This window comes from Trachemys scripta, chromosome 5, assembly GCF_013100865.1.
Source record: "Trachemys scripta elegans isolate TJP31775 chromosome 5, CAS_Tse_1.0, whole genome shotgun sequence".
Classification (NCBI taxonomy): domain Eukaryota; kingdom Metazoa; phylum Chordata; order Testudines; family Emydidae; genus Trachemys; species Trachemys scripta.
In genome coordinates, this window is record NC_048302.1 from 95,637,284 (window position 1) to 95,651,462 (window position 14,179).

Here is a 14,179-nt window from a genome sequence, read left to right on the forward strand (position 1 = left end):
CTCCTCCAGGTTTTGTGCCCTTTTGGTTAAAGTTTAAAGTTAGCTCCCAGCAGCATCAATTCAGTAAACATGCTTTGCAGGAGGAAAAAAAAATCATGACTTAATTTCCTTATTTCAAGATACTATTTCTATCTGACATAAAACTTTGATGCGTTTGAGTTTTTACCTATACACGCAGAGGAGTTTTACACAATTTGCATAATGTTTTTTGTTTAATAAATTATATATTATACATTGTTAATTACTTTTCAAAATAGTTTAACTGGAGTATAGGGTAGGCCCATCACTTCAGGAAAGCCTGTGATTGACAAATCAGAACTGTTTCAGTGCACAGTAAAAGATTCTACCAATCAGTGGTGGGTGAGTGCACATACTAGCTCTGAGAAAAGAAATTTGCAAATAAGCCATTTTTGTCTTTTTAATAAATGTCAATTTAGTGATTTAAAATCTTTGTGTGGTATGTATCCAAGTAATATGTGTTTAAGCACTCAAAGATGTATTGGATACTAAATGTTTCTAATGTTGCGGAAAATAATAATTTGGTATTTACTCAAAAGCAATAATACTGTTTCTATGAAATTATTTTTTCCATTATTATGAATATACAATCTATATTTTTCAAAGTGCTGTCAAGTGGTAAGATCTAACTTAGAGTTACAAAGTGGTGTATGTTTTGTAATCTGGTGCTAATTTTGACCATTTTGTGAGGAATATCTTCTATATATTAAATACTAAAATTTTAAAAGTTAACATTGCTAAGAGTTTTTTGTAAACAGTCATAGTTTGTATAAGATCTACCTCTGCTTATGCCTTGCTGCTGCAAGACCAGTAGAAAGACAGACTTTCATTAATAAATAACTAAAAAATATACCATAACCTTCAAAGATTTGTGTACTGTGCGCCCTGCCTCTTCAGGCTGCAGGAATGCAAACCAAATTGTTGACCAGTATGCTGCTTGCTGTGAGCAACACATCATGAGAGGCACTGGAGTTATTCTGTAAACTACAAATGCGAGAGGAGTGTGACATTGATCTTGCCACGAGATTGCTTATGTCATTAACAGAGGTGCTGACGACAGTGGAACGCTGCTTTTGGGCTCGGGAAACAAGCACTGAGTGGTGGGATCACATCGTGATGCACGTCTGGGATGATGAGCAGTGCCTGCAGAACTTTTGGATGAGAAAGCCACATTCATGGGATCATGTGATGATCTTTCCCCAGCCCCATGGCACAAGGACATGAGAATGAGAGCTGCTCTGATGTTGAAGAAGCATGTGGCGATTGCAATGTGGAAGCTGGCTATTCCAGACTGCTACCAATTGGTTGTTAACCAGTTCAGAGTGGGAAAGTTGACCGTTGGACTCGTCTTCATGGAAGTGTGCAAGGCCATTAATCGCATCCTGCTCTGAAAGACCGTGACTTTGGGCATGACATTGCACAAATGGGCTTCCCTAACTGTGGAGGGATGATAGATGGCACGCATATTCCAATTCTGGCACCAGACCACCTAGCCACCGAGTACATTAATTGTAAGGGGTATTTCTCAATAGTTCTCCAGGCACTTGTGAATCACTGTGGGCATTTCACAGACATTAACGCAGGCTGGTCCGGAAGGGTGCACGACGCATGCATCTTTCGGAACACTGGCTTGTTCAGGAAGCTGCAAGCAGGGACTTTCTTCCCAGACCAGAAGATCGCTGTAGGGGAAGTCAAAATGCCCATTGTGATCCTGGGAGACCCCCCACCTACTCTTTAATGCCATGGCTTATGAAGCCATACACAGAGCAATTCGTCAGCAGCAAGGAGCAGTTCAACAACAGGCTGAGCAAGTACAGAATGATTGTTGAGTGTGCTTTTGGCTATTCAAAGGCCCCCTGGTGCTACCTCTATGGGAAACCGGACCTGGCCGATGACAATATTCCTATGCTTATAGCCACATACTGTATGCTCCATAATATTTGTGAAGGGAAGAGTGAAAGCTTCACTCAGGGCTGGACCGCAGAGACTCAGCACCTGGAGGCTGAGTTTGAACAGCCAGAGACCAGGACTATTAGAGGGGCACAGCGCGGGGCCATAAGGATCCAGGGATGCCTTAAGGCAGAAATTTGAAGCTGAAATCCACTAATATTTGTTGCTATGCTCGGGATTGCAGTGCTTGTAATGCTAGGAGGTGATTGGTGCAGATGATGAAATACGAAGGTTTAACATAATTGTTTGTTGCTTTGCCGGGCTCTGTTTGCTTTCAATTAATTAATAGAATAAAGATTGCTTTCAAACCAATACAATTCTTTTATTAAAAAATAAGAACAGGAGGAGAGATTCAAACAAAGAAAAACATCAGCAGTGAGCGGGATGGGGGAAGGGAAGGTCCCAGGAGGAGGTGGGATCCCGGGATGGCTAAAGATTTGTGTATGTCCAGGGATCATATCCAACCTTCTCCTTTGGAGTACAATGCAGCGGATATTGTACTTCAGAAGGGCCAAACTGCAGAGGGATGTTGAGTTCTATGGGAACATGGGAAAGAGTTTTGCGACAGTGGCTGCAGGGGAGGGCAGGCGCGGAACTGCTTGGTTTGTAGAGCTAATGTAGCCTGGAGTGTGTCTGCTTGGCGCTCCATAATGTTTAAGAGCCGCTCCGTGGCTTCATTCTGGCATGCCGCATTCTCCTTTTGGTGGTTCTTCTTGCTGTCCCGCCACTCCTTCAATTCCTGCTTCTCGGTCACGGAGTGCATCATAACATCATGCAGAAAGTCCTCCTTGGTTATCCTTGACTGCTTTCTAATTCTGCACAGCTGTTCAGCCACCAATAACAAAGAGGGAGGCTGGGCTCCCAAGGTCATCTCTGTGAAGTTTAAATGCAACATTTTACAGAAGCAGTATTGTTTGCAACACAGACAGCACTGATTCAGTGCTTTAAAACACAGCCAGTACTCACACACCTGTCACTAACTGGCTGATCCCAGACAAGCGCACCTGAGCCACAAGACCCCTAAAATGGTGAGTAGTCGCAGGGGCATTGTAAATCACTCTTCCCGGACCCTGCTGTACACTGGGCACGTGGCTCTTGGGGAGAGACCGCACTGTAGGGGGGCCTGATAATCATTCCTGTCCCCACACTTTCCACAGCATATTATGGAAGATATCTCGCTGCTGAGGGTGAGCAGGGAATCAGGGGAGTGTCTTCTTCAAGACTGCGGCTTCCCCCTGACCCCTACGTGGCTCGCCTGTATGCAGCAATGGTAGGCGTTCTACATTTCCTTCACTTTGACCCTGCACTCCAGTGTGTCCCGGTCATAGCCTCTTTCTGTCATGCATCGTGAAATCTGTCCATAGGTATCATAATTCCTATGATTGGAGCATGGCTAGGACTGGACTTCTCTCCCCAAATGCTGATGTGGTCCAGCAGCTCAGCATTGCTCTAAGCGGGGAATCACCTGGTGCATGGAACAAGCATAACCACCTGGAAAGATGCGCTGAGACCACTGCATGCATTACCAAGCAAACAGGAAGGGGACTTTCAAAATTCCAAAGGAATTTACGGGGTGGGGATGACAGTTGGCCACCTGAGGGCAGGGCAGTAGAGTTCAAACCAATGACCAGAGGGGCAAGAACAGGCATTGTGGGACACCTCCCAGTGGCCAGTCACAGTGCTGTAATCGCTGTAAACCACATATCTACACTGGCACCGAAGCGCTGTAGCCCTGGCGCAGAAATCTGTACGCTTCTCATTGGGATGGTTTTTTTACAGTGCTGCAACTGTGCAGTTTCTGCTCACTAAGTGGCTTGGCAGTGTATACACCTCGGGAATTACAACACAGAAACTTGCCAGTGTAGACAGTGCCTCAGATTCCTTTTTTGAGAATAGGCTCAGCTGGGTTGCTGAAATATACAAGAACTCTTCACTCCAAAACTACTTAGTCCCCTTGTGCTTCCCTACCCCAAGATTAAAACATTAATAAAATTAATTCACTAGGTGCTACTCTATGTTCTTGCCCTCCATTAGCTTTCCAAAATAGACATATTGTATGTACTTGAATTACCTATCTCTTTGTGTTTTTGCTTCAGAGTTTTAAAAACCCATTTGTTAAACGTATTTCAAAAACAGATGTTAACAGAGTAATTCTAGGCCTAATCCTGCAACCTGGTCCAGCTGGGCTGCATCCTACACAGGACTGCCCTGCAGTCAATGTAGCATGACCTCAGTGGTTTGCAGAGTAATTTACAAGATCGGGGCCTGTATTCCTAAAAAATTTTTAGGTTAGATGCTGGTAACAATGAAACCGGTTTGTCACACGGGGGCAGCACTGAACAATGGATTTTGGCCTTTTAGGGATTGTATATTTAAAACATTTCTGAATGCTAATACATATTGCATCATTTGATTTCCTGAACCAATGGAAAGTTGGTTCAGCACACAATTTCCAAACAAAAAATACAGTCACTGCCAAAGAAGTTGAAAAGAAGCCAATAGGTAATGTATCGAGACTCTACACAATGCCTACTCTACGGGTTTGTCTACACTGGAACTTCATCGGCAAAAAAAACACACACAAAAGTACCGATGAAAAGCGTCGGTGTGAACAGCGTTTAGTTGGCAGGAGCGCTCTCCTGCCGACAGAGGTGCTGCAGCTCATGGGGGGGTGGAAGTTTTTTGTCGGCAGGAGACACAGCCGTGTCGCTAAAAGCCTCGTAGTGTAGCCATAGCCCACATTAATCTTTAGTCCACTTTTGAGTTAGAGATATACATGGTGAAAGAGAAATGATGTTAAATGCAGGCAAGATTTTAACTACATTAATTATAAATTTTCCTGCTGTGCTTTTGGAACGTACTGGAGCTTATGCCTCTGTAAACAAAGCTGTGATTGGCACGTAAGGGATTTTAATGTCTCATTAAGTTCTCAAAGACCCCATGCCATAGATTTTACTAATCCATATAGACAATATAATTTATGCTGAATGTTTCAAAAATACTGTGTGTTATATAATATGGGGTTTCTGGGAGGTACCCTTAATAAAGTAGAAGTTCAGCATGTCTACCAGAAGGAAGCAACAAAACTATTATAGATTTGTTATTGGCAATTATGGCTCAACTTGACAGCAGAATCCTCTTGCTGCTCTCTGGGTGAAATCTTGGCCCCACTGAAGAAAATGGCAAAACTCCCATTGACTTCAATAGGGTCAGGATTTCACTCTCTATAATGCCTCAGCACAATATGAATGTTTTTTCCATATTAAAAACTGGCTTTTATAAATCTGCCATAGTGGCAGTAACATAGATATTTCCAGGCAATGTATCCCTTTTTGTTTTGTTTGCAAAATGCACCATACGTGCTGACTGATGTAGTCTTGCAATGTTCTGCCAGTTGAGAACTCTGGTTGGCATCCTTCTGCTCTATACTATTATAATATTTTTTTAAGGGTCACTGTTAAAAGCCTGTTTCTTTACACAGTATTTTATTTCTTAGTTAATGCTTTGGATTTACCATTGTCTGCTACCTTACTTACTTAAACTTACTGTAAAACTGATTGTGGTAATCCTTAATAAATTAAGGATTTATTTATTATTTATTAAGTTTTGTGGTTTAAAACTCAGTAGTGAGTTATAACATGTGTGGATTTCACAACAGGCCTAAACCGAAAGCTTTTTTGGAATCAAGGCTGAAAATACTAGCTCGGACCTCCATCTTACTTTATCCATAGCTGTGGTTGCTATTTTTCTGGTGTAAGGATATTCTACTGACTGCCTAAAGCATTCCTTACACGTTCCTTTGGTGACTGTATTCTTGAAAGCATTTTGTCATATTCTGCCACCATGGAGGTATAAGAAGTATCATTTTTTTTGAAATGTCATTCATCTTATCTTGTTCCTTCCAATAAATATTTTCATTTTACATTCTCAAACGAAACATTTTAATGTACCCATCTGCTATGAGTGTCATCTTATGGCAATACGGGGACCTGATTCTGTTCTGTTCAAAAAGAGGGGGAGTTCTGACATTGACTTCACTGGGAATCTGTCCATTAGATTTCTTCAGTCTTTTGTAAGTAATTGATACTGCTTTGTTGGTATATAGAGTTATGATTTACATACAAATCTTTCCTTGTTTTTTTTTTGTTTTTTTTTAGTGCTTTGCTGTGCGCTCTTTGGGCTGGGTAGAAATGGCAGAAGAAGATCTAGCTCCTGGAAAAAGCAGTGTTGCTGTGAACAATTGCATCAGACAACTGTCTTACTGTAAAAATGATATCAGAGACACAGTTGGCATATGGGGAGAGGTAAGAGTATGGTGTGAACTTTCTTTACATTACCCTTTTTCCCCCTTTGAATACACTCCGCCCACTCCATAAGATATCTTTAAAAATACCCACAAGCATGTTAGTTTTCCACCCAGTTTTAAATGTTATTGAACAAAAATTAAATACCCTAATTTTCTATGTATTCTTTAATGGAAAAAAAAGTAAAGAAGCAGAGCAAGCTTGGGACTGCTGTATCAGCAGCTGTTGCTGGCAAAAAGGAGAAGAAAATTTGAGAGTGAACTTGATTTTTGTTTCTTGGAGGTTAGGAGAGCAGGTGTCACAAAGGCCATAATCAAATTGTTGTGTCTCCACTTCATATGTTAGATATGCTGCATGACCAGTCCAATAATACAGTTATTAAATGGCTGTATACTGTACAGTTTGTTAATAAAACATCTGCTATAAACTGAAGATAAGGGTCAAATACAGGGGTGATGCGTAAGGTGGTAGAAGTTACTCTAATATTCCTTTATATTCTCACTGTCATAAGCTCAGATCCAAAGTCATTGAAATCAGTGGAAATCCTTGTATTGATTAAAGAGGGCTTTGTTTCAGTGCCTATTCCATTCTCACACCTTTTAACAACAGGAAAGGAAATGTAAGGAACTTCAACTTGGTGCATCTTTTGCTTCTAGATCCTAGAGGCTATGGGTGATCTATTTTAACGTAGGCTTTCTTAAACCCTCTGCCAAGTTTTTTTTCTTGTTATGCTGCTCTCTACTGGCCCCTTAGCATATGAGTTACACCAGCTTAGATTTCCTGCGCTCCTTGATCCAAATGCAGAAGTGATATGTAAAGAGAATGAAAATGACACTGGTAATTGTAGCAGTGTGGCCTAGTGGATAGAGCACTGGCCTGGGACTCAGGAGACCTGGTTCTGCCACTGGGTGATCTTGGGAAAGTCATTTCAACTCTCTGTGCCTCAATTTCCCCATCTGTAATATGTGGATAATGATACTGACCTTCTTTGTAAACTGTGTAAATCCAGATGGAGCCTAACTGGTGTAAATGTACACTCTAGGCTTACTCTTTTAGATGCACCTGTGAGTCTGACCTACTGGGAGTGAGGTTTTTAAAAACAAGAAAATTACCCACCCACCCCCCAAAAAAGTGTTTTGGTTAATGGAGAGTGCAAACAGAAATTATGATTTTAGACTTTTTATGTTTCTTTGCCTGCCAGTGTTTGCTTATTAAGAAACAAGACAAGCAGACCTTCATTTCTGGGCTGATTAAAGGTTGAGAGCAGCGTGGAAGTTGAGTTGTCCAGGAGTGTGCGTGTGTGTGTGTGTGTGTGTTTGATTGTACCATTTTGGGGGGGAGAAAGATGTTTGATTTCTGAAAGGAATTCTCCTTTTGTCTTCCATACGCTGACTATGACAGGGGTTTTCAAACTTGGGGTCGGGAAGTTATTACATGGGGGATCGCGAGCTGTCAGCCTCCACTAGGGTGACCAGATGTCCCATTTTTAAAGGGACGGTCCTGTTTTTGGGACCTTTTCTTATATAGGTGCCTATTACCTCCCACCCCCATCCCATTTTTTCACAGTTGCTATCTGGTCACCCTAGCCTCCACACCAAACCCTGCTTTGCCTCCAGCATTTATAATGGTGTTAAATATATAAAAAAGTGTTTTTAATTTATAAGGGGGGGGGGTCGCACTCAGAGGCCTGCTATATGAAAGTGGTCACCAGTACAAAAGTTTGAGAAGTCACGTGTCCTGTAATTGCATAAATATGGGACCTGAGGTGACAATGTGTTTGCTAGGGGGCTAGAGCACTATTCATCAGGCCAGAATGCTCCATGGTGGTAGTTGGGGAACGAGTGATTAAAATGGAAGGAGGGGGAAGGACACTTATTTCCATATTCCAAGATCACAGACATTTCCTCCATTTCATAGTGGGCGGATGCCATTTTCAATTCATGGCACTGGCCTTTGGCCTATCATCGGCCACAAGGGTGTTCACAAATAGTATGGAGCCAGTGGCTGCTTACCTGAGACATTGAGGGGTCCAGGTCTTCCCATATCTCAACGACTGACTCATCAAGGGCAGGTCTCAGGAACAGGAGCAGAGGAGCCTCTATTTGGTGTGTTCCATCTGCTGCGACCTGCGCCTGTTAATAAACGAGAAAAAATCCACCTTGAGGCCGGTCCAGTGAATAGAGTTCATTGGGGCAGTTCTCGACACCATGTGAGCCAGAGCCTGCCTTCCTCTAGCACATTTTCAGGCCATGTCAGACCTGTTCTCCCACATAAAAAACCACCGCTCACCACGGCTCACACCTGCTTGCGGTTATTGGGCCATATGGCCACATGTTCATACATGGTCAGTCATGCCAGCCTCCATCTCGGGCCACTGCAAGTGTGGCTGGCATTGGTCTACATCCTCATCAGGCATGACCTAGATCGGATAGTCAGGATGCCGGATCACATCCAGTCGTCCCTGGATTGGTGATTGGAAGGACCCGTGTCAGTGTTGGAGGGAGTTTCCTTCGCGAACCCTGGTCTCTAATGCTTTGGACCTGGGCCTCCATATCAACGTCAGGGAGCTCAGAGCACTTTGCTTGGCCTACCAGGCTTTCCTGCCCCACGGGAAGGGCAAGGTGGTGCAGGTTCTGACAGACAATACCACTGCAATGTATTACAACAACAGGCAGAGCGGAGCCAGGTTGTCAGCCCTTTGTCAAGAAACTCTCCGCCTTTGGGACTTCTGTGTGCAGCATGCCATTCATCTGGTAGCTGCGCACCTGCCGGGGCCAAGAACATGGTAGCAGATCGCCTCAGCAGGACCTTCTTGTCTCGCCGTGAGTGATCTCTCCACCCAGAGACGGTCAGTGCAATCTTCCAGAAGTGGCGGACTCCCCAGGTGGACCTGTTCGCGTCCAGGCAGAACAGGAAATGCCACATATTTTGTTCGATCCAGGGGATGGACAGGGGTTCCCTATCAGATGCATTTCTCCTCCCATGGTTGGGGGCTTTGATGTATGCCTTCCTGCCAGTGCCGTTGATTCACAGAGTCCTAGTGAAGATCAAACAGGACAAGGCGAAGGTTATCCTGATAGCCCCCACGTGGCATCACCAGCACTGGTTCAGCATGCTGCTGGACCATTCAGTAGCTGCCCCACTGCGGCTACCCCTTAGGCTGGATCTGCTGTCCCAGAGCTACAGCTGCACCCAAACCTAGCAGCATTGCACTTGACAGCCTGGCTACCGCATGACTGAATGTGGACGAACAGAAATGCTTGGCCTGGGTCAGCAGGTCTTGTTGAGTAGCAGAAACCCTCCACCAGAGCGATTTACCTGGCCAAGTGGAAAAGGTTCATGTGCTGGGCCTCAGATCGGCGTGTTGGAGCTGAGCAGGCCTTGCTGCATGTGATCCTGGATTATCTGCTGCACCTCAAACTCCCAGGTTTGTCCTGATCATCAATCAAGGTCCACCTGGCCTCTATCTCAGCTTTTCACCCTCCATTCCAAGGCAGCTCAATCATTGCTCACGACATGACAGGCTGGTTTTTTCTACCCACACATCCCGGATCCCATCCCTCCCTGGGACCTGAATCTCATGCTGTCAAGGCTCATGGGGCCTCCCTTCAAGCCTCTGGCTTCCTGCTCTCTCCTGCTTCTCTCCTGGAAGGTTCCGTACCTGGTTGTGATAATGTCGGCCTACAGGGTGTCCGAGATCAGGGCGCTTACTTGGGAGCTGCCCTATACGGACTCCTACAAGGATAAGGTCCAGCTGCGACTGCACCCAGCGTTTCTGCCTAAGATAATTTCCCAGTTTCATACGGGACAGGACATATACTTACCCGTCTTCTTTCCATAGGCTCATACGTCAGATGAGGAATGCAGGCTACACACCCTGGATGTCAGAAGGGTGCTGGCCTTCTACATAGATGGAACAAAGCCATTCTGTAAGTCAACGTAGTTGTTTGTTGCGGTGGCAGACAGAATGAAAGGTTGCCCAGTGTCTGTTCAGAAGATTTCGTCCTGGATCATGGCCTGCATCCGCTATTGCTATGAGCTGGCAAAAGTGCCTCCGCCGGAAATCGTAACGGCACACTCGACCAGCGTGCAAGCATCATCATTGGCCTTCCTGGTGCAGGCAGCAATCCAAGAGAGCTGTAGGACCGCTACCTGGTCGTCCTTCTGCACGTTCACATCTCATTATGTACTTACTGAGCAAGCTCGAGATGATGCTGGCTTTGGCAGAGCAGTGTTGCAAGCTGCGCAACCATAAACTCTAAGCCCACCTCCATGGATATTGCTTGTGAGTCACCTAGAATGGAATCGACATGAGCAAGCATTTGAAGAAAAAACGGTTACCTAACGTTTCGTAACTGTTGTTCTTCGAGATGTGTTGCTCACGTCCATTCTATTACCCACCCTCCTGCCTCTCTGTCGGAGTTGCCAGAAAGAAGGAACTGAGAGGGCGTAGGACCAGTGGTGCCTGATAGACCGATGCAGGAGCGCGGCACTCAAGGAGGCGCCACAGCTGACCCTACGGATACCGCTCAGGCAAAAATCTCCAACAGCCACACATGTGGGCACGCGCACACCTGGAATGGAATGGACATGAGCAACACATCTCAAAGAACAACAGTTACGAAAGATATGTAACATTTTTTTTCATCCCAAGCCACTGTCATGGCCTTAAGGCCTGTGTTCTCTTCCCTGGTTATGATCAGAATGAAGCACAGAGATTTCAGCGTGGAATTTGGGAGTATGGAGGTATTTAGAACACAAAAATTAAAATAAACGTGGCTTAATCTATAGTTTTGGAAAGATTGTTGATTTATTTGTTTTAAGTTATTTTGAATGTCAAAAATCTTTTCTAATTGAAAACTTTAATGTGTTTAAAATATGTGTGTATGGAACCCACAGCTAAACATCTCTTCACAGCTCCAAATGTCTCTTCACCAACCGAGTCTCAAGTAGGCATTGACATGATACAGTCAGTGATTGAATAACTTTCGTGTGTATCAGGATGACAAGTTGTTAAGTGTCTTATGATAGGCTGTGCTTTGTAAAAGACTTTATCTTATTATCATAAAAAAATCTTTTCAGGAGGAGGGTGTTAAAGGAAATTGGGTCACAAATTACTGAGTTAGTACTATATTCTTCTCACCTTATTCACATGAGTAGTCCCACAGAGTCAATCTAAACAGACAAGCAATACAATTCAGACACAGAGGAGTAAATAGATTCCCACTTATTTTAGAAGAAATTCTTGTAATAACACTTCTTGGTTGGCAGATCACTGATAGGTTGTATGGAAGAAGCATGTTTAAAGGAGGGAGCTGAATGAAGAGAGAAAGATGTCAACAAATTGAAGGGAAATCAGAAGGAATACAGAATATGTACAGCAAAAAATTAAGTTGAAAGAGTTGATTTAAGATTAAGTTTTTAGGACTAGTTTGGCTGAAATATTATTAAATGGGGTTGAGGATTGGAACCATCTGTAAGTATTTCACCCCAAAGAGGAGATAAATTGTTCCAGGTAGACAAGATGACATAATAATGCTTTCTCATTTCTAATTTCCACAATTCTGTGAAATCAAAGGGATGAAAGAAGACCACATAATCTGTTTTGCTGCTTCACCACATACTACGTTGTCATTTTTGCCACATACTGCACAGATTATTTACCTTACATTGCTGCAGCAATATAGTTTGTATCTCACTAAAAATAGCTTCCACCAACAGTCTTCTAGGATCAATCTCTTCTTTAATTTTATAGTAAAATCTCAATTAACTAATTGGGGATTAACGAGTTCATAAAATCAAAATCTTCATAAAATGTAACATCTCAAAATTACAGTAGGTATGGTGCGTAAATTGCAGTATGGTACACTACATCGCTGCTTTCTTGTCCTTCATACCACTACAAAGAGGTTTCCAATGCATTGAAGGTATCCAAATGTGAAGGGATGTCAACTTGTTCCTCCTCAACATCAATTTATTTATGTGACACTCCCCCACACACCCTATGGGGACCATTTAACTGGTCATTCTCAAGACTGGTGCTCTTAAAATCGAGGTTCTGCTGTATTTTATTTCCCTGAGTTGTTTTGTTTGTCAGAAGCCTTTCCCCCGCGCTCCCTTTCCCTGCTCCCCCATGGCTTGTAGCAGGTTTTTGCAGTCTCTTCAGAATTCTTTGACAGTCAGTGAGGACACACAGAATGTGGCCAGGTTTATCCTGTCTCTTTGTATTTAGATTCCCAGAGTGCCTAAATAATTTCTGGTTGTCTGCTGCTACACCATCTCCATCACTATAATAGCCTTTGTATAATAAGGAAACAAAAATTGTGCAAAATATATTGCAGTTGGCCTGTGCTGAGCCATCCCTTGTGTATGCTAGAATAATTTCTTTTGATTTATGTTCAGTATGTCCCATATCTGCCCGGTCTCCAACCCCGTTCAAATCTTTAGAATGTAGTTTTATTGCCCTAATTCCAGCATTATGATCAGCAGATTTTACTTTCTTGCAATAATTTCTTCCAGGTCATTGCCACATAAATAAATGTGTAAATAGAAAATTGGTCTAAATACCCAGCAATGTTCTCTTTCGTGAGCTATTTTCAGTGTCTTTGGTCTCTTAACAAATTCTTTATCCTTTTTTCTTTTTCATAGTTCTTGTATTTTTATTCAGCCACCTTAGAAATCAGAGTGACTCATCTTGCTCTGCTTTTGTACTTTATTCCTTCCTTACTTTTTTACTCTTCTACTCTTATTTCTTTTGTGCAATAAGCTACTTCATTGGTATTAATTCCCCATTAACCATTTGTTTATTGCAACTGCATCTTCTTTTCCTCCCCCGAAATAACTTTTTGTGTGTATTTCCTTCCTTACATTTCCTTCAGACCGCTGTCTCCCCTCTCTGGCAAGACGTTGCCTTCCCTTTTTTTCCTCCAGATGTTGTTCATCCCTCCATGTGTAAATCCATTCTGTTACAGAAAGAGCTCCATTGTACAAGCAAATAAAATAAACAGTCCCTTCCAAGCCAAAAGGAATGCATTACAGTCAGGGACACAGAATTAGAAACACTATTAAAACTTGAGCAGTGGCAATCTGAAAAAGGGCTGCCATATCATTGAGATGTACAAAAATAAGAGAGTAATTTCTAAATCCTCTGTCAGTGTGTGATCAGATTCCTTCCACTCTGAAAGGCATACGGATGGTGTCTCAAGAGTGGGGAAACAAATTCTCCCATACTAAATTCTCCCCCACAGTCCATCCCTTTTTGATCAATATTTTCTCTTACAGTAATTCCAGTATCATTTCCATGGGGCCCTGCAATTCTCCCTGGATTACTGTTTGAGAAGATATACCAAATCAGACGAGAGAAACTGATTTCCGAGCCTCCTTTGACTGCAGTGTGTACGTCTCTCTGGGAAGCTTAAAAGACAGAACAACCTGATATTAGGGCAGAGGTGGCTAGGATATAGAGAGTACTAATAATAGAAAGAATTATCATTCCTAAATTGTCATCAAAGGGAAGAATATCACAAAAAATTGATTCCTTTTCTTAGAATCTTCAACCAAGAAAAATGCAAATACTCACAAGCCGAAAGACAGGATGAAATCCTGGCTCCGTTGAAGTCAGTGGCAAAACTCCCACTGACTTCAGTGAGGGTAGGGTTCAGCCTCAATGCCATCCTCTCCAGTAGTCCTTTTAACTGTGAAATGGAAGCTGAGGAAAAGAAAGCATGGCCCATTATATCATCTGATGTAAATAGTATGTTTCTCCTCCTTAAAAGGTTACTGGTTTTGTTGTTTGTTGCTAAGGTTTTAATATTAAGAATTGTCTTGTATTTTATGATGTTTAATTTTTTTCTCAGGGAAACGAATAACCAAAAAACTTGTGTATTGAATATCTGAATGTCATGTGA

General features: G+C 42.8%; 1 protein-coding gene across 11 annotated transcripts in view; it reads left to right on the top strand.

Annotated features, from left to right (window-relative positions):
- APBB2 (amyloid beta precursor protein binding family B member 2) overlaps positions 1-14,179 on the top strand; it is a 343,676-nt gene that overhangs the window by 247,410 nt on the left and 82,087 nt on the right. For all 11 annotated transcript variants that reach the window (XM_034771095.1, XM_034771094.1, XM_034771089.1 and 8 more), the window contains one exon: positions 6,126-6,272. In XM_034771095.1, coding sequence (XP_034626986.1) covers positions 6,126-6,272 — 147 coding nt within the window. The remainder of the gene's footprint in view (positions 1-6,125; positions 6,273-14,179) is intronic.